Consider the following 22,402-nt stretch of genomic DNA (forward strand, 5'->3'; position numbering starts at 1 on the left):
CTTTGCAACTCTACTTTCATCTTCCAATGGATGGACTGATTAAGAAGAAATTTGGCTTACTTTTTCTCATGGTAGAAAATAATGATCTGCTGCACACAAGGACTCTTACCAGCTTTTCTTTGAATGCTTATATTTATTTTGCTTTCACTGCTCTGTCAAAGTATAGTTGTTCAAGGCCCAGTAAGTACTGAAATCCTTACCTGACTGTTGGAGTCACCAAATGCTATACACAGATGTGGTACCAACTTGCTGAGGATTAATGGCTGTGCACCATAACTAAAAAAAAAATAAAAAAAAAAAAAAAGGAGGAGGTTTTAAAAAAAAAAAAAAAAAAAAAAAAAAAGAGGAGTGTTTAAAAAAAAAAAAAAAACAACAGAAAATCATTTTTGCAAAAGTGAACTTTTGGCTTAGATTTTATAGAATACAAACTGACATCAATCAAGCTCTGTCTCTCTCTTACTAGTCCTTGATCTACTTTTAAATTAGATAATATTTCTGTAACTTTAGTCTTTCTTTCAGAAAGCCCGCTACTTAGGTTGTTTGATTTTTCCCATATATTAATTTAATTGAAGCAGACTCCCTAAAGGATTACTTTCAGAGAAAAATGACATTCAGAAGAAGGATAGAACTATTACATCTCCATAGAAACAAAAAGCTTACATGTTTAAGGTAGCAACAAGACACAAACACACTCCTTCTCGGGATCGGTAATTCTTGTGTTTAAAACCAACAGCAAGGCGTTCCCAAATGTACTATAAAAGCAGAAATAATGGTCTTTAATTATCAGGAGCACAATACAACGTAATTCTATTCCATATAATTACATTCATAATAGCTGCAAAAAAAAAAATAACAGAAGGCAGATCTACTGGAAAAGTGATAAAACTAACTTATGAAATGCACAATATGGAACATAACACAGATTTTACACCAAAACCAATTCCTAAAAAAAGTCCTTCAGCAATCTAGCTGAGTATTTTCCTTGTTTGAGAAACAGCTCTTAAAACATAAAGAATTGTTACAGTTAATGCACACAAAACAAACATTCACATTACAAACTATGGACTCAAGCAGAAGTTACTATATTCTTTTTGCTTCATGTTCTGGTTCCCTGCCAAAATTTCCTCTCATCCATTTTAGCTTGTCCTTATCACTACTCCTGTGGTCCCACTTCTCCCTTACTTTTGCTTTAGATCTATTTCTTCATGTTTTGATTATTTCTTGCCCCCTCGTTCTAATTCCTGTGCTTCCATTTTTGTTATGCTTTCGGTTCTCCTCTCCGTGCTGGTGCCGCTTCCTGTGGTACGATCTCCCGGCTCGCTGAACCCTCGCTCACCTCCTTGCTCACTCGTTTTTCTCTGCCTGCCCTGCCTCTCTGCCTGCTGCATTTATCCCGTTACCTTTCCATCTCCTCGCCGTGCTCTAGCTGTGTATCAGGGCGTTGGAAGCACAAACGTGGAGCAGAGGAGCTCGGGGATCCTCCTTGGGAGCAGATGCACGGGCTCAGCCTGCAACTCGCCCCAGCTGCAGCGCTGCCATTGCAGCCCGGCCAGCATCCGGGCAGCGTTGCCTAGCGATGGATGGCTGCACACTGCCAGGAGCTGCACACTTTGCAGCCCAGGCACCTCCCTCCTGCCAACTGCACCCCGGAGTGCTGCAACTGCAACCTATAATGACGCCACACAAAGCTGCTAAAATGTATTACATACTAATTATTGCAATCGGCTTTCTGGAAAAAAAAATTTAGCCCTCACAAACAGCTGTTGATCAACAAAAACAGAGCATAAGAGCAGGGAATATGCATCCTCTTTATTAATGAGGTAGTACGCTTCAGAGCAGACATAAAATTTTCCAATTAGAGCCCTGCTTGATAATTTTGTTCCATCTGTGGTTTTTTGTTTGTTTGTTTTATACTTCATTGCATTTAGAGAAAACAAACCTTAGACGAGCAGGATATGGCTTGCCAAAACTGCATAGCTTAACAACAAAGAACAGGATTTTACGGAAGAAAACATCCTTCCAATTAACCCACTGTCACAGACAAGCATGGGAGAAAGGAAATCTCCTTGCTAGATGTATAAAAACACAGGTAGAGAGAGAACTGCAGACTACTGAAATAAACAAAGCAGACCAAAGAGAAATTTATTCTTTCACTGAATTACCCCTTAACAACCACATCTTTTTAAGCAGAGAATTTCAAATGGCTGCCTAGAAATTTTAACTCCTAATTAGAAGTTCCTAGCAAGAGTTGAAGGGGCAACTCTCTTTGCCCCTTTCACGCACATTTATACCACCTATATTTTTATGCCTTCCTGACTATAAACAGCTACATTTCTTGCTCATAAAAGAAACAAAAAAACCCCAAACATCTAAAACAAGTAAAGGGATTTAATATCAGGACAAATTAAATATTATTCAACAACACGCTAAAAGAGGCAAGGTGAGTTGACTAGAAAAAAATTTACAGGACTTATCCTCAAAAAATTATTCCATTCAGCTCTTCTAAAGGAATGCTTCACTGCAGCAGAGAGCCTAAAGCTCTGGATTTCAGTGTTGGAGGCACAGGAAAGACTCTGCTGCTTTGGTCCCTGGTGTGGGGATAATTGATGCTTTTCACCCAAACTTGTAATGACCCATAAGCTCTCCTGAGAGCAGACAACCAAAGCCAGGCTTCTCCCACCCTGGGGGAGTTACCAGGAGAGCCAGACCTTGTCTTGCACACACATGCACTTCCTTGAACCCCACAAACCTTGTACACTTTCTGACACGGAGTCATCTTCACAGGGGAGGGAAACTTCCTTCCATATGTACTGCCTAACAACTCTGCACGAACAAAGATGGATCAACAATGTAAAACTTTCCTGACAAGGGCTTAGCACAACGCAACTATCACCAATTTCTTTATCAGCAGCTGTCCAAATGAAGGTATCTCCAAGGTGCTCTGCTGTGCACTTGTCCAAATGCTGTTGCTGTAAAGGTTCTGGTCTGTATGCCAGGTATTTGGGAGCACCTTGGGCACACTAACATGCCATTTATGAACCACTGGCACTCTGACACAAAAAAATACTGCCAGGTCTCTTGGTCAATGAATATGACTGACACTGCAGCTTGTGAATAGATAAAGGCACGTCTTTGTGGATGATATTACTATACCCTGATGCCTAAATCTCAACCAGACCTGTAGCCAAAGGGAGATAAACATGTTCTATAATAGCCTAGCATGCTACATGTTTTATCAGACAAACAAAGCAACTGACAATAATTTTCTCATGCCAGAAAAAGTCCACAACATCTTATTCACTGCACACAAACTCAAACTTGTATCTATGAGTAAACAAAGCCAGGAATTAGCACATACAAAACCCCATTTTTTTCCCTATTAACCTCTAGAATTAGAACTCAGAAACAGAGTTTCTTCAGGAACTAACAAATCAAATAGTAAGTTCTTACTCACATCAAAGGTCTCCAGACTTCCAAATAACATCACTATTCAAGAATATAATCTTGTTAAACAGTCCTCCATTTTTCAGACTCAGAGAGTAGAGATATAAGATTAAGCACTCAGAAGCTGCATAATTATTAGAACTGAAGGCTGGGTTAAGCAAGCCTCCTTGCAACCAAAAATGACAAGCCAAAGGGCAACTTATCCCCACCTCAGTTTGTCCATGGTTCACAAAGCATCATTGTAATAGAGCTAGAAGGCCAGATTCTCCTAAGTTAGAAAATGTACACCTTAACTGTAGGACTAGTCCTATATGTTCAAATACAAATCGGATTTTAAATCTATTTGGAGCTAATTAAACTTATTTATTCCTGTTATTCAAACCCAGAAGATGCTTCAAACATGCTTTAATTAACAAAGCTCTGTTACACAGTATAAAAACATCTACTCAGAATTAAGCTATGATGTGCAAAATATGCAGAATCACATCGTGCCAAGATTTTTATCTTTAGCTGAACAATACATCAGTGTCAATCCATTAAGAGTATCTTTAACATTTACACCATTAACAGGTGCAATAACATTGTGACATGTTCAAAGTTCATACAGAAGTCATAAACTCACTGGAGGCCTCCATCTGAATCTGGATTAAACAATCATACCATGGGTGGTGCTGCTTCACACATCAATTTCAATATAAGATTCTGTGCTTGCTCTCGAACTTGGTCTTTGGCATCTCCCATACGATCTATCAAAGCCATGAGAACTACAAAACGGGAAAAAAAGAGAAAGTAAAAAAGATTAAACACCCAATGGAGATTTTCTAATGTGTAAAGATATTTTTTGAAACAGATGTAATATACATGTCATTCGAAAATAAAAGCTGAGTTTAAGTAGGCCACAATATTTTAAAGCCTCAAGTGCATTTCTGAGTGTTTTATAAGATTAACAACAAATGCATAAGGCTGAAATGGAAGAAAATAGTAACTTTCAACAGGTTAAAAAGAAAGCAAGCTTCCTATCTTCAAAACTGTATTAATGACTTTGATTTCATCTTCAAAAAGTGTTCCAGTTAGCTTCAGAATGTCTGGCTTTTCTAAAAAATAATGCTAGGCATGGTGAGTGGCAAACAATTGGAATAGAAATATAAGACTATTTTAAAATCAGTGTGACTTTGCTGTTTATTGTAAGAAAATTTAAAGTTTAAAATCCCCTTATTCACACAGTATATCTTCAGGAAACCCAGCCTTCCTTCAGTAAAAGCATTGTTAAAAAATACTATGTTAAAACAAGCATCCTCAAACAATATTTAAGTAAAATTGCAGGACAGCTGATTATTTCACACCGTAAAAATCAAAATCAAAGGACTTGCCAATTCTTCTTACTTGCTTTTCCAGACAGAAGTATATAATTACATCAGATAAATTAATGCTATGATATTAGGAAAAATATATCAATGAACGCATAGCCAGCTCTGTGCTGTGCAAGACACGCTGCTGTACTGGTTCCCAAACCTCCAACTGGGACCTATCCTTTGCGAGATTCTTCCCCCCAAGTGCTTTCAGTACCAAATGAGGGGTGATGATACCGAGTGTGCTGCCTCCCTTCAGGAAGCACAGCTGATGGAGTTGGTGGAACTGGTGGAGATGTCATCCCTTATAGGACAGTGATGTAAGATATTCCAAGTAAAAAATACATCTTCACAGCTAAAATAACTTTTTGCTACATTTGGTACTACATCACTGAACACCTGAGAATATTTTTCAGTTACTGCTTAACCTCAACAGACTGCTAAAGAACTTCTACTCACTATAGAAATAACTGTATTTGTCTATTGTTTGAAAGGCAGATCTGAAGTAATTTTACCAGTACTTAATGATTTTTTAGTAATAACTAAACAATAGATTTGCCAACAAAATAAAGGGAACAGAATCATACATTTTGAGGAGGTTTCCCAAGTCCTCTGTTCCTACATGAAAAACAGCAGCCATTTCTGTACCATGATTGTTGCTGACAAATACACTGCTGAAGTTGGAATTTCCCCCCCTGTGATACCTGAAGGCTTTCTTAGTCTCCTAATCTGCGTATTTAATTCTACTGGTTCTGGATAGTCCACTGACATCTTCAGCCACCATTATCATGGCTTTTTTTTTTCATCTATCTTCTCTACTCTTTTTCCTCTGAACAAACTAGCACAGCTACTTTCATTTTACAATTTGAAAAGAAGCGTCTGGGGGTTTTTTGTTTGGGTTGGATTACCATTGTTTTGATAGTGTGGGACTTCGTCTTTATGGTTTTCGTTTTTAAGGGGTGTTTCTGTTTTGTTTGGTGGTTGGGTTTGGTTTTGGGTTTTTTTCCCATTTTGTGAACAGAGAAAAAAGTCCAGAACTTAAGAAGTTATTTTTGGGAGTACACAGCTGACCATTCCCATTAACTTAAATCACTCACATACCTACGGATTACATTTTTCTTGCCAACAGTACTTTCCCTGTCCATTTTCAGCACTTATGAACTAACCTTGTCCCCATGCTTTACACTACTAGTGATATCTCTACACTGACCTGACTGCTGGGCAGCTGAAGGCAATTCTAGCTTTACAGAGAAGGAAACAAACACAGCCCAGTGCCAGTTCTGCAGGAACACAGCTCCTTTGTGACTAATTAGCACTCTGAGTCATTTGACAGAGCTGCAGATACCAGGGCTCTGCTCAAATCACCAAGGCAAGCACAGAACAGCTATGAGAAGCTGCTGAACAGAGATGAGGTCACCGAGTTAAACTAAGCTATGACACAGACCGCGGATTTCAGTGTGTGCAGCTACTGAACACACCAGCCTTTGCCACTCCTGGAGCTCTGACAGAGGGACAACACGCTGTGGGAGGGCCAAAGGCTTGGCTTTTTTCCCCTAAAACTCAAGTTTCTGTAGGACCCCATATAAGGCATGATACATTCTATTTGCACAAGACAAAAGAAATTAGGCTGTTGAATGCTGGCAACCACCAGCTGGTTTCCAGTGTGGCTGTTCATCTTTTCTGTCAGAATAAGCTCCAACAGGAAATCATTGGAAGGTGGGTTTCCTATTGATCAAGCTTCAAAACTGAACATCATTTTGGCCGCTACTTTTCCTTTAAGATGCACAAGCTTTCTCACCAGCGTTATCAAATTAGTGTCCCTCTTTATACTGCAATGCATAACAAATACATCCATTTGGTTGTTCCTGGCATCAGCCTGCAAACGCAACAATCTCAAACAGATGTCAGAATTAAAAGAAAGGTGACAAAGAAGAAGTAGGACCATACATGAAGGCTGTATTCAATGTGGTAGCCTCCTAATAAATTACTCAGTGAGGTGTATAATTTGTCACATGCAGTCTGGACTGAACAATCCTACTGTTTTATATTAACCTTATTCATCTTTTATCTTCTGTTGCTGAGATTCTTAAATTATTTCGAATGGATTTTGGAAAACCTAATAACATATGTCATCTTTCTGTTATTTATTTCTGCTGATATGCTGAGAAAAAAACTACACTAGATTTAGGAGACAGTGATTCCTTTTGCAGCTGTTGTTTATTTTTTGTGAAGCACTGTATTTCATTCAACTTGCCTTTTCACCATGTTTTAGCATGTTATCAAAGCTTCTTACCATTTCCAGCCACTCCTGATGTTTTCCTGTTAAGATTTCTACATTGCAGAAATCTCATTCATCTGAGGATTTCCTGTTAATATTTCTACATCACAATTTTACAGGTTTTGATTACTGAAGAAAACCTAAAAGTTTAGCAAAAATATTCCATACCAGACATTAATTCTACCAGATCTACCTCCAACTGACCTGCTATTTCACAGAATCATAGAATATTCTGAGTTGGAAGGGATCCATCAGGATCGTTGAGTCTGATCCTGGCCCTACACAGGACACCCCAAGAGTCACACCATGTGCCCGAGAGCATTGTCCAAACGCTTCTTGAGCTCTGTCACACTTGGTGCTGTGACCACTTCCCTGGGGAGCCTCATCGGTGCCCTGCCACCCTCTGGGCGAAGAACCTTTTCATGATATCCAACATCACTGCTCCTAGCTCAACTCCAGGCCACTCCCTCAGGTCCTGTCACTGCTCAGCACAGAGCAGAGATCAGTGCCCTCCCCTCCTCTTCCCTCATGAGGAAGTTGCAGACTGCAATGGGCTGTCTCCTCAGTCTCATTTCTCCCGGCTGAACAGACCAAGTGACCTCAGTCACTTCTCACACGGCTTCCCCTCCAGACCCTCCACCATCCTTGCTGGCCTCCTTTGGACACTCTCTAATGACTTGTCTTCATGTTCTGGTGCCCCAAAGTGCACTCAGCACTTGAGGCGAGGCCACCCCAGTGCAGAGCAGAGCAGAGCAGAGCAGGACAATCACCCCCTTTAACTGGCTGACAATGCTGTGCATTTACATCTGAGCTGCTATTTATGCCTTTTTCCTTTCTGCTATATCCATAACAGAGCTTATTATCCCATCAGTTTCTGTTTCCATTGCCTTCCTTCTCTTATTTCAGTAAATCTGAATAAATTTTCCTTTATCCAAATTCATCAAATAATTTTATCATCACTAGCTGGGACAGTAAATGCGTGAGTTAAGGCCAAAACCAGCCATCAGAGTACAGCCTGAGAGATGCAATATTTATTTCCTCTACTAGGATTGAAGATGATAAAACAAGTAAATTGCAAAAATTGCCTACAATGACAAAGAACATATTTTTTAAAAACTGAGCAGTTTAACTACATGACCCCTGCAGCAAAAGAATGCCATGGGTAGCACAAACAATTTCGTTCTGTTAAACTTTAATAAGAGTTCCTTCTGGAGCTTTTCAGTTTGTATTGTTGCTTTTTCTTCTCTTCTGACCACTTACGCTTGCTGCTCTTTATATACCTGTGCTCATTTTAAATCTCAGGTCTACTTCTATGAATCAACTTTAGATAGTCCATTACTGCAGGCTTAGAAAAAAAGCATTAAGCAAAAAAGAATCTTTACTGAAGAAACGTTATCAGTGTTGGCAAAAATTCTGTTACTAAAAAGAGAAGTCTTTGAGGACAGAAAGACATTAAACCTAGGCAGCAATATCTTCCCTGTTTCCTCAGAAACCTTGCAGCTCAGGCAGCAGCATTGAACAGCTGTCATTAGAAAGGAGGGAGGGAAAGAGCTGCCTCTGCAATTAGGGCACAGGAGAGAAAGGCATCCCACAGAGGCTCCTACAGGGCCAGCCTGACAGATCCATGTGGTCAAGGGGTTACTCCTAAGCAGAGACTCATAAGCAGGCTCTCAGAGAGGGCCTCAGCGCTCCCCTCCTCAACATAAAGTCCTGGCCAGTTTAATCAACAGCAATTTCAGACACTAATGTGCTTCCTGGGGTCTCTCCAGGAGCTAATTAAGAAAAGCATTAGTGGGATTAATGACACATACTGTTCATCATCAGTAGCAGAGAGGAAGAAACAAAAGCTTTTTTCATATCTATCCATGTGCCTATCAAGGTGTCAGTCTGAGGAACATGAGAACAGTCTTAAAGGCCAAAGAGTTTCAAGAGCTGTATTAAACCTGAAAGAAAACTAGAAGATTGAGAACAAATATTCATGGCATCTTCTGAAATTTTTAAACTCTAAGCTAGGTATTTTACATAACTAGAATTAACTAGAATCAAGTAGAAATCAAAGAGGGCTAGGATTTCTCTAGTCTGAGTTAAAAGCACTGCATTTTTAGGTGTCATACAGTGAAATGCCCATGGACAGCAAGCAAATGGCATCCCAAATCACAGCGTATCACTCAGGCATGGATCACTTCAGGTAAAATGAATTCCCACTAGTAACAAACTCCAGCACAAGCCAGCCAGGACAAAAAAAAAACCCCAAAAAAAACCAAAAACAAAAAAACCACCAAAAAGCCTGCATAAATTTTTACTTTTTTCTTTTTAAACTGAAACTTCAGAGAATCTAATCACAAAGATGAAAAAAGTTGTGGCTTTAATCAGTTATGACCTTCAGCTATGACCATTAACTACAGAGGAAATCATAGAAAATTTAAGGATTTTCTGAGGTGTTGCAGGAAGTTAGTATTTTTGTTACATTTAAAAATACAAAAGCAGCTATTATGGAGGAAAAAAAATACAAATAATGGATTGTCCTCTAAATGCCTTTTCCAAAAAAGACAAAAAATCCATGAAACAGTCAGCATTTTATTGTTTAGTCAGCATTTTATTGTTAAAGAAAATCCTACAACAATCCAACACAGCTTTTCCTGAGGTCAGTAAGCTATAAAATGAAAAGGCAATATTAGAAAAAACACCTGACTTGCATTTAGATATAACAAGGCATCCTTGAGACAAGACATCTTTCATATAAATAGAAAAGCCTATTTTACTTTATCTGAACAACTCAGTGTCTTGAGTTATTTAATTTAATTTCCAAGTTTTCTCCAACACCATAGCTTGGCCATTTTTTAAGCAAAGACACGGAACAGATAATTTTGCATATCCTTTCCAACCTAATTATTCCAAGTTTTATGTTTAGTTGTTCTGTAAGCACTTTTAATCTTGAATCCTCAGCAGAACGTGCCCTTAGTCTCAACATTTGAACTGAATTAATAAAAACAAAAATGAGAATAAAATTCACTCGGGCACTAACACAGGAAGATCTAGCATTTATCTACATGCTACATATCCATGTTAGCTCATTCTAATACAGTTCTTGGTCTTCATGCATATCATGGATTTTCAAAGCATTTCTCCATACCACATTAAAACCACTTATTAGAGAGTCACAGCTTGAATGAACAGCACACTTGAGTCTTTTCCACCCAAAAATCAATCATTAAGAGAAAAACCAATTAAAATGTGGGTGTCAGTTACTAAACACCAATTTCCTCAAACAAATATTTCCAAATTCTTGGAACCAACTGCTTTCAATCCAAATTCACTCAAAAAGTTAAGGCATGTTGCAAGCCCTTACAACTGCTTTAAAACACATCAGGTAACACAGAACCATTTAGGTCAGAAAAACTCTTTTAAGATCATCACGGCCAACCACTAACCCAACACTGTCAAGGCCACTGCTAAACCATGTCCCTCAGTGTCACATCTACAGTAGACTTTCAAATACCTCCAGGGATGGTGACTCACCCTCTTCCCTGGCCAGTAACAGTGCTTGACAACATTTTTCCTCATATCCTCCCTGTATCTCCCCGGCACAACTGGAGGCCACTTCCTCTTGTCTTATTGCTTGTTTCTTGGGTGAAGAGACTGACCACCACCTTGCTACAACTCTTTGCAGTAGTTACAGAGAGCAATAAAGTCACCCCGAGCCTCCTTTTCCCCAGGCTACTAATCCACAGCTGTTCCTCATCAGCCTTGTGCTCCAGACCCTTCCCCAACTGCACTGCCCTTCTCTGGACATGCTCGAGCACCTCAATGTCTTTCTAGCAAGGAGGAGCCCAAAACTGAACACGGGACTTGAGGAGTGGCCTCACCAGTGCCAAGTACAGGGGACAATCACTGCCCTGGTCCTGCTGGTCACACTACTCCTGATACAGGCCAGGACAGCACTGGCCTTCTAGGCCACCTGGGCACACACTGGCTCATGCTCAGCCACTGTCAACCAACACTCCCAGCCGCTCCTCCTGTCGTGCTACGTAGGGTTGTTGTGACCCAAGTGCTGACCCTCAAACCACTGGCCTCAACTCGCTGCTCCAGCCTGTCCTGATCCCTCTGCAGAGTCTTCCTGCAGATCAACACCCCTGCCCAGGTTGGTATGATCTTCAGACTGTCTGAGTGTGCCTTCCATTCCCTTGTCCAGATAATGGATACAAATATTAAACAGAACCAGCCCCAATGCTGAGTCCTGGGGAATACCACTTGCCACCAGTCACCAATTGAGTTTAACTCCACTGACGATCAACCTCTGGGCTCAGCCATCCAGCCAGTTTTTAAGCTACTGGAGAGTGCATCCATCCAGGACATGAGCAGCCACACTTGCAGACTTCATTATAACAATAAATTTGATGGAGTGTTTAAATTAGTCTGAGGACACTAATTTAAATGCTCTTCCAACACTCCTTGAAGGTACCTGGTAAAAAGTTTAAACACGTCAAATTTGTTTCACATGTTAACATATGGCACAAGAACTATCTTCCAAAACTATTTTTGCCCAGTGGTTTCTTTTCATAGTAAGATGAATTTGAAACTATTACTAAATATATCAACACATTTACATAAGGAGTTCTTGTGTGTAAAATGTGTATCCCTATTGAGACTTATACATACAGGTACATATACAAACATAACCTATCTGTGTTTTGCCTGTCAATTTTAACTGTCATTTACTGTTTCTTTAATTTTCAGGTAAGTACAGTATTTTGCAACATTTTGTATGGTTGTATGTAAAGCCTAATGTCAATACAGTTATGTAACAGACTAATGGACAGTTCAATATATGCTGAAAAATATGTCATGTATAATACTGCACAGTAAAACTGAAACAGATTCTGTACACCTTTACTGTGTTCTTTCTTTTCCTTTTGACAATAAGAAGAGGGCCAAGTCATGTTCACTTGTTTTAGAAAACAGAACTAAAAGTATGAGTAGACACTTTTCCCAGAAATCCTATCATCCAGACACATATGCCCATAATTCTAACAGTCTCTCTTATTTTGGATATATACGTTATTTTAATAATTAATGTGATCACCTGGGAAAAGAGACTGTGATACAGTAATTATGTACTCTTATGTAACATCTCTCTTAATCACAGAACAAGCAGTAGTTTTAAATACCAAAAGATGTAACACTCAAACACTGCTTTATTTTTCCCAGAATACAGACACACAGTCTTATGAAAGAACACATACCCTGGTATTTATTGCTTCCAAAGTATTTTCAAGGATCTTAAGTGGAAGTACTAAAAGAAAGATTCCCAATTTGCGTGTCTAGACTTCCAGAACACTGATGCCAGCTGCAGAGCATGCTCAATGTGGTTAATCACAAAAGGATAACACCTTATAAGAAATTTAGTGCAACGTTAGATGGTTGCCTAGGAAACTGAATTAAGTCTCTTATCAGGCATTATACTTCAATACAAAGATCAGTAACATGCTCTTTGAAATACTGGAAGGTATCCTGCCCTACCTCTGTGGTATTGATTTTGCCCAAATGTAATTTACAGCATATATGTAGGTTACAGAGAATGAAGTAATAGTAAAGCATTCATGCTTTTCACTTCATAGCAGAAGACTGTAATGTTTAAGAGAGTGAATATTCAGTGACATTAGCTGTCCTCTGCACTTAAGGAAATCCTCCACCCCCATCAAAACAGAACAGGAAATTAAATTGGCATGGGGTGTAAAAGGTGGAATATGTTTTCTCATATTGCAGTTGGATAATATATTATTATACTTCCATCATTTACTGAAATCTGAATCAAGTATAAAAACATCTCAGGGTCACCAAAATGCAACACTGTTTATTAAAAGAAAAACACATTTAAGATTGCAGGTATGTTGTAAGTGAAAACAGCTATAAAAATGAAACTTCACCAAAAAAAAAAAAAAAAAAAAAAAAGGATGCATTGTACTTAAAAAAAGGCAGAGAACAAAGCAGGTAGGTATTTTACATCTATCCTCCTTTGCTATAGTCATGGTGCAATCCCTATTTTTTTTTTTTTTGAGAATGCACCTACCTACAATAGCTTACTGCAATAAATGAGAAGTTAACTATAGTTTGAAAATTCCAAAGTAATAACTGAATTCCCTGCAAAAATGCTGTTATGTTTGCTGTCAAAAGATAATATACTTGCATTTATTTGACCAAAATAGAGAAAGTAAAAGCCTACCATATAAATTACTACTAAGATGGTCTGTGGGGCCTGAAGAACTTGTTACTTAGCTGAACTACTTTGCTTACAAATTTCCTAACATTTTCAATCTTGATTCCATGATTTTTGTTTTCTACTCATATCACCTAAACCACTGCACATCTGCAGCACACGATTATATACCTCATTAACAATATTCACATCAAAGAATCACTTAACTGGACATAACCAAGCTAAAAAATATAAAAGAAAAAAAAAACCAAAACAAACAAAAACAAACAAACAAAAAAACCTAAAATGGCAGTCTGATAGAATACTTGCTTCTTGTCGAATGCATAACTATGGATATGGATTGTATGGATACATGGATCCATATATGGATATGGATTGTATGAGGTTCAACAAGGAGGCCAAATACTGGGTGCCCTATCTGGGTCACAGCCACCAAATGTAGTGCTACAGGCTGGAGAGGCATCTGGGAATAAAAATAAAAAGTCAAATAAAAAAATGAAGTGGTACCTCACAAGGCTGTAAGAGCTCTCTGCAAACACCTCTGCAGAAGGTAACTAAGCTAACAGAGTGCATTTGGACTTTCACACAGCTCTCAAGAAGGGGTCTTGCCCTAATGATACAGGCATGGAGCAAAGACACTGCCCTGGAGAGTGGGCCCCGAATCCACCACCACTGCACAGGAAATACGTTGTTGTAGTAGACAGTCTCATGCATGTATTAGGTCAATTTTCAGGAAGCAGCTATGCAACCAAGGAATCTATAACCAATAATTGCAAAAGTAATAGACAACCAATGAAAACAAATACAATTACGGCACTGCGAATATATGCCGCCTCTCTGGTATGGTGTGACAGATATGGCTTCCTCAACTCAAATGCACCACAAGAGAAAGGAACTGAAAGGGCTAACAGTTGTATACAAGAAACAGCTCCTCTGTGTCTCTGAGCTGGGGCAGAGGAAGGGATAGTAGAGGACAGTCATGGAAGAGATCCATAAATAGAAACTGGCAGTCAGGAAAGTAAGAAATGTTGGCTCACCTCTCTAACACAAGATCTAGCAAGCACTACGTTTTTCAGGCAATCAGTCCAAACAAGTCTTGCATACTTAAGTAGTTCTACAGAACTCTGCAAAAGCCAAAGACCTATGTGGGTCAGAAACGAAACAGATAAAGCTGTAGGAAAACAGTGACAGGGCAGACACTGAAGATGCCATGTGCCTCAGCTGGCCCTAACCTGTAAGACTGCTGACAACTCCTGCTGATTAAGGAGTTATCACTGCCTGTTTCTCCTGTCCTTACTTTCTTCTCAGGCATCTGCAAACAAATCACTGTCAAATACAAGTCTTTGGTCTGACTTACTGGAGTCAGATTACATTAGAAGACAAATCTGCAGAGTCAACAGAACATGATTTAGGAAACTCCTGGTTCTTGAAATTTTCTTGAAGGAAGCAGTTCTCTGGTTCACAAATGTGTTTTTAATTATTCTCATAAGCCCTGGACTGCACAAACCCCAGACACTTACAATAATGTTTTTATACTACTGTTTCACTGACAAAAACTGAATACTCTGATCTTGTTATGAAACTTGGAGAGAGAGCTACCACCTGAGGAGAATTCATATCACTCTTTTTAAAAGTCACCTAAAATACTGTTTTCTGCCTTTACTAAGATTTCAGCGACTGTTAGGTTTGTTTATACAGAAGTTGATCATCAACAACAATAACTTGCATATTCTAGAGGTCTTCATTCTGGAGATGCTCTGAGGATCAATTTCAGCTGAAAGCACTACTACTTAGCTTAACTGAAAAATACTTTGAGAATACATCGCTTCAGATGTTATGTGTGTTCAACGGTCACCCAGTGCCAGTACTCTCTCTCTTCTGTTTTTTAATATAAATACTATTGAAATTTAAATGTTCAATTTGCACATGGTCTCACTCAACTACTGTGACAAGAAAAGCCCAAACGAACAAGAGGATTTTCAAACTATTCGCAGATAGTTCATACTTAAAACAACAGAGAGAAACCGAATAAGCTTCCCAACCCTCTTTTAATAATGTTACTGTAATTTTAGGTTTTAGAGAGTCTTAAAATAAAAATCAAAACTTAGCCAAACTCTGGAGCAAAACAGTGTTTGTAGCTACAAATGGAGACTATTCAAAAATCAATACTGTGCATAGCACAATACGCCTCCAGTTCCCTTACACTGCTCCAATACAAAATTAACCAGCCAAAGAAAAGCTCTCTGCAACAGATTTAAATGCTGTAGCACTCTACTGCAGTAGCTCCACAGAATACTGAAATACGCTTTCAATTAATTTAGTTAGCAGCTTGTCATAATTATACTTTGTATTCCCGAACTTTGAAATTTTATTTCAAAGCTCTTAATTACAATACTAGACATGTAAAGAAGAAGAGGCTTAAAATTTTGAAGACAATTTGAGATAGCTGGGGATCGGGGAAAATGATGTAACTTACTCAAATTTTGAAAAAGGACATCCACTAGAAACTTCTGTCAAAAACAGCCAGTGCTATAAAACCAATGTTAATGTCCTAGTATCACCATCTCTTTTCAAAGCCATCAGCAAAATGAGTTGATTATTGTAGTTTCCTTGTACCTCCCAGAAAAAAGGTCTCACACTGCAGCACATGTAGATCCACTAATTTGAAATTCATTTGAGTAAACATTTCACACAGGAATAAGAGTCAGGACTTTTTTTTTCATCCCATAAAAACTTTAGACTGCTAAAAGCTACAGACAAGTTATCTAACAGGAGGTGGACCACATCATCCTCTGAGACTACAGGCTTCAGCAGACATAAAGCTCTGATTAAAGTGATCTGCAAATAAAACCTTCCATCTTTAACGCAAGTTAAAGATTATGCTTGTGTTTCAATGCAAATTTTAGAGGACTGTCCCAGGGAGTGGTAAGCAACTACATAGCATGGAACTAATTACTGGAAAGGCGCTCCTGGAACCTTGAAAAAAAACCCAACTACCACCTAAGAAATCAGTGACAAATGAATACTGACATGCTACTATACAATTATCTCAATTCCAACAGTAAAATGCCTGCCAGTACATTATAATTAGCTCAAGAAGTTTTCAACATGTTCCACTTCAGCTGCTAAGAGAGGGGGGGGAAGTGTCTTTTACTGCTTGGTCTTAGGAAAAAAAAGTTGTATTTCACTTACCAGTTCCTATATATGGTTTAAAGCGTCCTGATAGTCTGTCAACAAAGGCACCTAAAACATCTAATCCCAGTAGTGCTACCTGTTGAAACAAAAGCATTAGATATTATAAACCAGATCAGTGAAGATTTTTTTAGAATATATTGCAAAAAACTTAAACACAGAAATGCAAGTATGCTGAAAAGCTATCTTAAAGTTTAAGTTGAAGAGCTAATAATTTCTTCGAAGTTCCTATCAAGACAAAGTTATCAGACTATCTTTGAAATGGATCAAGTTTATTTACATATACAGAGCAAGATTTTTAAATTCTTGTCTTAAAACAGAAGAAAACAAATATTAGAAATCCAGTGTTTTCCTATTTTCAACTACAAAACCCGAACAAAGACATAGTTTAAAGGTTTCCCAGATGTTAAGAGCTTACTTCTGGCCACTTAGCTCATCCACTGACATCATTACATCATTTTCCAAACTCCCTAAAGAAAATAACTGAGAAGCTAATTCTGCTTTCCCCAGACTAAACCATTTTTCCACCTACTTGTTAAACTAGGAAAGCTTAATTTTTCATTTGCTCATTAAAAAAAATAATAAAGAACCCCCTCAAACCAAAAACATACAACTAGAAAAACTAAACCAAAACAGAAACCAACTCAACCCATAACAATGAAAAAAAACCCCAAACAAAAACTAAACCAAAATAGAAAAAAAAAAAAGGAAATGCAAAATACTACTGGAGTTTTGAGGAATTTCCCGTTCATGAACAGAAACCAGATGAGACAACACTATCCACTAACACAGAAACAAAAACACAAACAGCAATTATCGATTTGACAAAATTATTTTAATAAGTCAGGACACTTCTTTTGCTGTTTACTATCCTGCATATTGTTTCAAGACTTCCTTCTCTATTTCCTACAATAGCTCATAAGGAACACCAGAACCTGCATTTTCACAACTTGTAGTTACCGCAATTTGCTGCTGCCCATGAAGGTGCAAATGGAACAATCATTTGTCAAAGGAACTACCTCCTCAAGCCTGGGTGCTCTTTACAGCTTTTCCTCCTCTTTATTTTCTACTAAGACATGCACTACACATTTTTCCCCATGAACTCATGACTAGAATTCCTCTCCTTTATTAGCTGTTTATTTTCATAACATTTGGATCTGGATTTTTTGGACCCCTCCATTTCCTTAAGATCTCTATCTGTCACAATTGTCCACACTAGGCAGAAGGCCAGAAGACAATTTGACTGGATATGCATGGGATACACATGGCCCATGCACACAGCACCATATGAGCCTTGTTTCCATAGGAAACTAGAAAAATAAGGTCCTCAAAAACCCTAGGGTTAGAAGCAGCCCCACAATGAAGCTGGCTTTAATAAATTCAGTATTAGCACAACAGAGCTTCTTTTAAAAAGAAGACATAAAACTTAGTTTGCAGTTAGTACCACTTACCTGGACACAATTCTATAACATACTAAAACACAGGATAGCACGGCATCACCAGCTTAAATTAATACATTGCCAACAAGTAACTATCAGCAGATTAGGGAAATGGAAGTAAGTAAACTAGTAACTTTCTCAGACAAAAAAAATGTATATAAATTAGCTTTTGCAGTAATGTCAATGCTTTCCACAAGGTTTTTCCTTTAATGTTATCTTCCATCTTATCAAGCAATATGAAACCATAGTCAAAAGCTCTGTCTAAAAACCAGTGCCTGAAAGAAATAAATAAATTCCTTCTGGAGCCACAGTTGTCCTATGCTTCTGTTTCCTGACTACAAACCCACCTGAGACTTGCACTAACAATTTTAAGGTACCTTTCCATTCAAGTGTTTTGCACAAACAGGAGCCTTTTCATATGTAAAGACACGTTTTTAGAAGTCTCTCTCTTCTCCATACATTTGATTATCTTTGCAAAATCTGTCTCAAAGACTTCCATCCTCATGAAGAACAGCCACTCAAACTTAGAACAAAGCACACATGCACGAGCTTTACCTCATGCAAAGTATTCTGTGGTCTGCAACTTTGAAAAGGTAACAGGTATGAAAAGTCACAATAACTGAAGAGTTAAAATATTCGCGTGGCCACAAGCTGTAGTACTGGAAAACTGCTCTAGCTACAAAATGTGCTTTTATTCCACCATTCCACATCACAAAACAAGTCAGCTGAACCACACAACTACAGAGGATAGCAAGTGAATTACCACCTGCTGGTTTTGTAGATCAGTTTTAATATTTCTCTGTTCTGATACACAATGCTCAAACATCATTCCAAAAAAAAAAAAAAAAAAAAATTGAGGCAGAACTTCGAGGTTCTGCAGAAGACCTGCAACAAAGAGGTTCCAGGTTCTGAGGCACTGTGTGGGACCATTTACCAACACAGGCTCTCCACTATCAACAGAAAAACCTTTCACCAGCATCACAGCTCTTTCCCCAACAGCTCCAATGAAGGATGAATGCCTTCTGGGATTAAAATCAATGGATTTGTTTCTTACTCTGCATTCATTAAGCCTTTTGCTTGCTGTCTAGAAAGAGCCTTTGTATGTTGAGACTGATTCATCAGCTCACCATTGTTAGAAGGATTTAAACAGTGCTTTTAAAGTTCATAGGGAAAAAGAAATTTAGGCTCATTTGAACTGGAGTTGGTTATTTGCTATTCTTTAACAAGCCAATATTAAGCCCATCCTTGACTTCTCATATCACAACAAAGTTGCAAGACCAACTGAGAAATATTTTATCTGTTCTGGATAAAAAAAGACCAGACTCTTCAGTGAAATCAAGATGTTCCAACCAAAAACTGATTATGAATAGAACAAGTGATTAGTAATTGAGCCTATTCTTGCTCTGCAAGCTTGTTCCTTTTCCAGCTCTCCTTCTGCACACACTTTCCAGCACTGCCACTGCCTTTCTGTGGACAACTGTGGCACCTAAGTTTTCTCCTAGAAAAAGAAACACTGTTCTTCAAACCATACCTGGATAACCATGCATGCTTACTGTTATTTTCATTATGATTCTGTAATTTCCCATCCCTGTGGGGGACAGCTAGGGGCAGAACACTACCAGGAAAACATCTCTACTTGTGTAACTTGCTGAATGACCTTAATACAAATGTCCTTGGATTTGGTCATAGGATCTCTGAACTGTACATGGAAATATGGATTCTGTAGAAGGGGATCTGTGAACTAGTCATGAGAATCTAATGGGGGAATTATGGAGGTCCCTATCTGGAATTCCAAAGAATGAAGTTAAGGCATTGGACTTCCTGTCACCATGGGGACAGCTGTGGTATCACTAACAATTTCTGACAAACAGGACACAGCATGCCAAACAACTACTCCCTGCAAGAGCAAGCATTGTTCCAGCACTGCACTGTTGGAACAAGACGTATGCAAAAACTTCATGGGATTTTTTTTTTTAAAGTATTGTCAGCCAAGACACAAGGTTCACTTTCTTAATTATCGTAATCTCAAGAACCTCGCAAGCAGCTCAACATGAAACAAAAATATTTATGTTTGTGCAGTATCTTGTACTTCACTTGTTCAAGTCTCATATTCTTAGTTCTCTCCACCCATCTTTCAGGACACCCTTCTGCTCCCCAATTCCATACTTCTTGCTCTCTTTACTGTTTCCCACTCCAATTCTATCTACTTTCCCCATTCTGCAGAGATCTACCCATCCTCCATTCCCTCTCTTAACTCAAAAGCTTGCAGATACTTAAGCATGTCCTTGGCACCATGAGTAAAAGGACACTTCTATTTTTCTGGGTCATTTCTTCAACCTGTGTGGTTCTTCAGCCCCAGCCATGACATCTTCAGACTCCATTCTCCCTGCCACTCAGCAGCAGCTGGACGGTTGCCTCTGCTGACAGAAGCCAAAACTGCAGTCCCAGCTGCACACACATCATCTACTGTAGATATTTTAGCTGACAAGAAAGCATTATTTCCATTCTCTTGCTTCTTTCACCTTCAAGAGCACTAATGACACACTTCCAATTCCAATGGTATGGTTTTTTTAAACACATACCACATCATAGTGCAAGAAGAGAGCAGAGTTGCTGGTATCTTACAAAGTCTTCAAGCTCAACAATTGGAGTCCAAGTTCATTAGCAAATGCAGAGCCCCTTCTACCTAAAAACACAAGGCTACTGCCTTCAAAATTATGTTTTGCAACTGTACTTCAGACTACAAGGTAAGATTCTCCTATGTATCCCATCTTTGCTACTGTAAGTGGTACAGACTATCAAACTTCTGATAACTTTCTCTTCACAAATCTCCTGTGATGGCCAACCACAGAACATTTCAGCGACACAGTACAAGCAACTACACTACCAGAGGATTGCTGAATGAATCACCCGTATTTATCTAGAGAGTGACAAGGGTATTTCTGCACTGAAAGGCTTGGTTTCTTCAGGGGACCTCCCAACAGGCACAATTCCGTGATGTCCCTGTTATGTTGACCTCTCCTGCACTGCAGCCAGAACAAGCAAGAGAAATGTTCTTGTAAAAATTTTAGAGGTTATTAAAAAAAAAGGAAATATGCCTTAATTCCGTTTCACCAAGCTGGGAACTTTAGCTTCCTATCTTGTCTGCCACATTAATTAAGAAACATTTAGCCAATTCTGAAGAATGCATTTGTGTAACACTCAAAATGATCACTGGAAAAAAAAAATGTTTACAACCTTCTGTTATTTCAAAATTTCTCATCATCTTCAAACTGAATTCAGACTGCAAGTGTAATCTCCAAACTCTTCTGTATTATGTGGACAAGACAGTATTCTAAAATGTGTGTACTGCCTCCAGCTTGATCCATTATAGGAGCATCTCCAGTTTACTTCACATGTGCATTAAACATTTTTCCTTTATCTACTGTAAGAAATTTTTCATAAATATTGTTTCAAGGACTGTGTGCAAAACCCAAAAGCGTATGATGCAGCAACACTTGACTTTCTTTTTTTTTTTTAGATTGTCTGGCTAAAACTTTATGTGCTGCACTGGAAAAAATTTCAAACAGAGCCTCTTTAAAAGCAAGGTTCAGTGGGAAGACAATGAGATGTATGGTATTTCTCTTTTGAATAAAAAATTAATTAACAAACATCAACTTTTTTTCTCCAAAGAAAAAATTGCAGTCAAAAGCCTTTCTAACCACATTGATGGTGCAAAACAAAGAAACACTTTATTTTAGGACGCAGTTCTTTCAAAAGAATTTAATTCTTTTTGTGCCCAAGGTCTCTTATTTCCTTTCCCATTTCCTCTTATTTAAATTGTATCAAACATACAGTGACCCCCCATTCTCCGCTACTTACTCCCACCTCTGCACCAGCTCCTCTGCTGTGGGAAGAGAAGCATTCAAGCAGCCAACTTTAGGGAACCAGCCCAACAAATGAACAAGAGAAGGCATCTTCTGAGCTGTGTCTCCTCCCTGAGCCTGCTAGCTGGGCAGCCTCACAAGCACTCCCATCAGAGCAATGCAGGCATGACGCACCAGCACCACTCCTCAGCCAGGGACAGAAACTGCTTGAATCAGCAGTGCTGCTAAAATCGCTCGGCTCACACGCACTGACTGCTGCCAGTTCTGCTCTGAAGGATGCACCTCTCCTCTTACACACTGCACAGGGCTTGGAAAGGCTTTCTACCCGTACCCAAATCAATCAAACTACAGGCTAAAAGTGACGGTCCTGTTATCCCTCTTGACCTGCAGACCTGTTTGACCTGGTGCACTGAAATCACCCGTAACATGAGTCAAATCAGCTTGCTGAAACACTGGAGAATGAATTGAACACTGATAAAACGTTAATTACCTCAGGAATAACAGTGAGAACAGAACACCTGACCACATGAGCAGCAGAGCTCCTGTTTCAACAGTGAGTACAGTTTGGCTGGGTAACACAAACTGAAGCTGCAAAACAGCTGAGAACTGTCAATTCC

The 22,402-nt window shown here is 38.8% G+C and overlaps 1 protein-coding gene across 24 annotated transcripts in view; it reads right to left on the reverse strand.

Moving 5' to 3' along the window:
• Window positions 1-22,402, reverse strand: part of CLASP2 (cytoplasmic linker associated protein 2) — a 144,683-nt gene that overhangs the window by 116,484 nt on the left and 5,797 nt on the right. For all 24 annotated transcript variants that reach the window (XM_041425197.1, XM_041425194.1, XM_041425193.1 and 21 more), the window contains exons 2-5: window positions 16,481-16,559; window positions 4,105-4,208; window positions 661-752; window positions 201-276 (exon numbers count right to left, since the gene is read on the reverse strand). In XM_041425197.1, coding sequence (XP_041281131.1) covers window positions 201-276; window positions 661-752; window positions 4,105-4,208; window positions 16,481-16,559 — 351 coding nt within the window. The remainder of the gene's footprint in view (window positions 1-200; window positions 277-660; window positions 753-4,104; window positions 4,209-16,480; window positions 16,560-22,402) is intronic.

The sequence above is a fragment of the Onychostruthus taczanowskii genome, unplaced genomic scaffold (assembly GCF_017590055.1).
Source record: "Onychostruthus taczanowskii isolate IOZ18803 unplaced genomic scaffold, ASM1759005v1 scaffold88, whole genome shotgun sequence".
NCBI lineage: Eukaryota > Metazoa > Chordata > Aves > Passeriformes > Passeridae > Onychostruthus > Onychostruthus taczanowskii.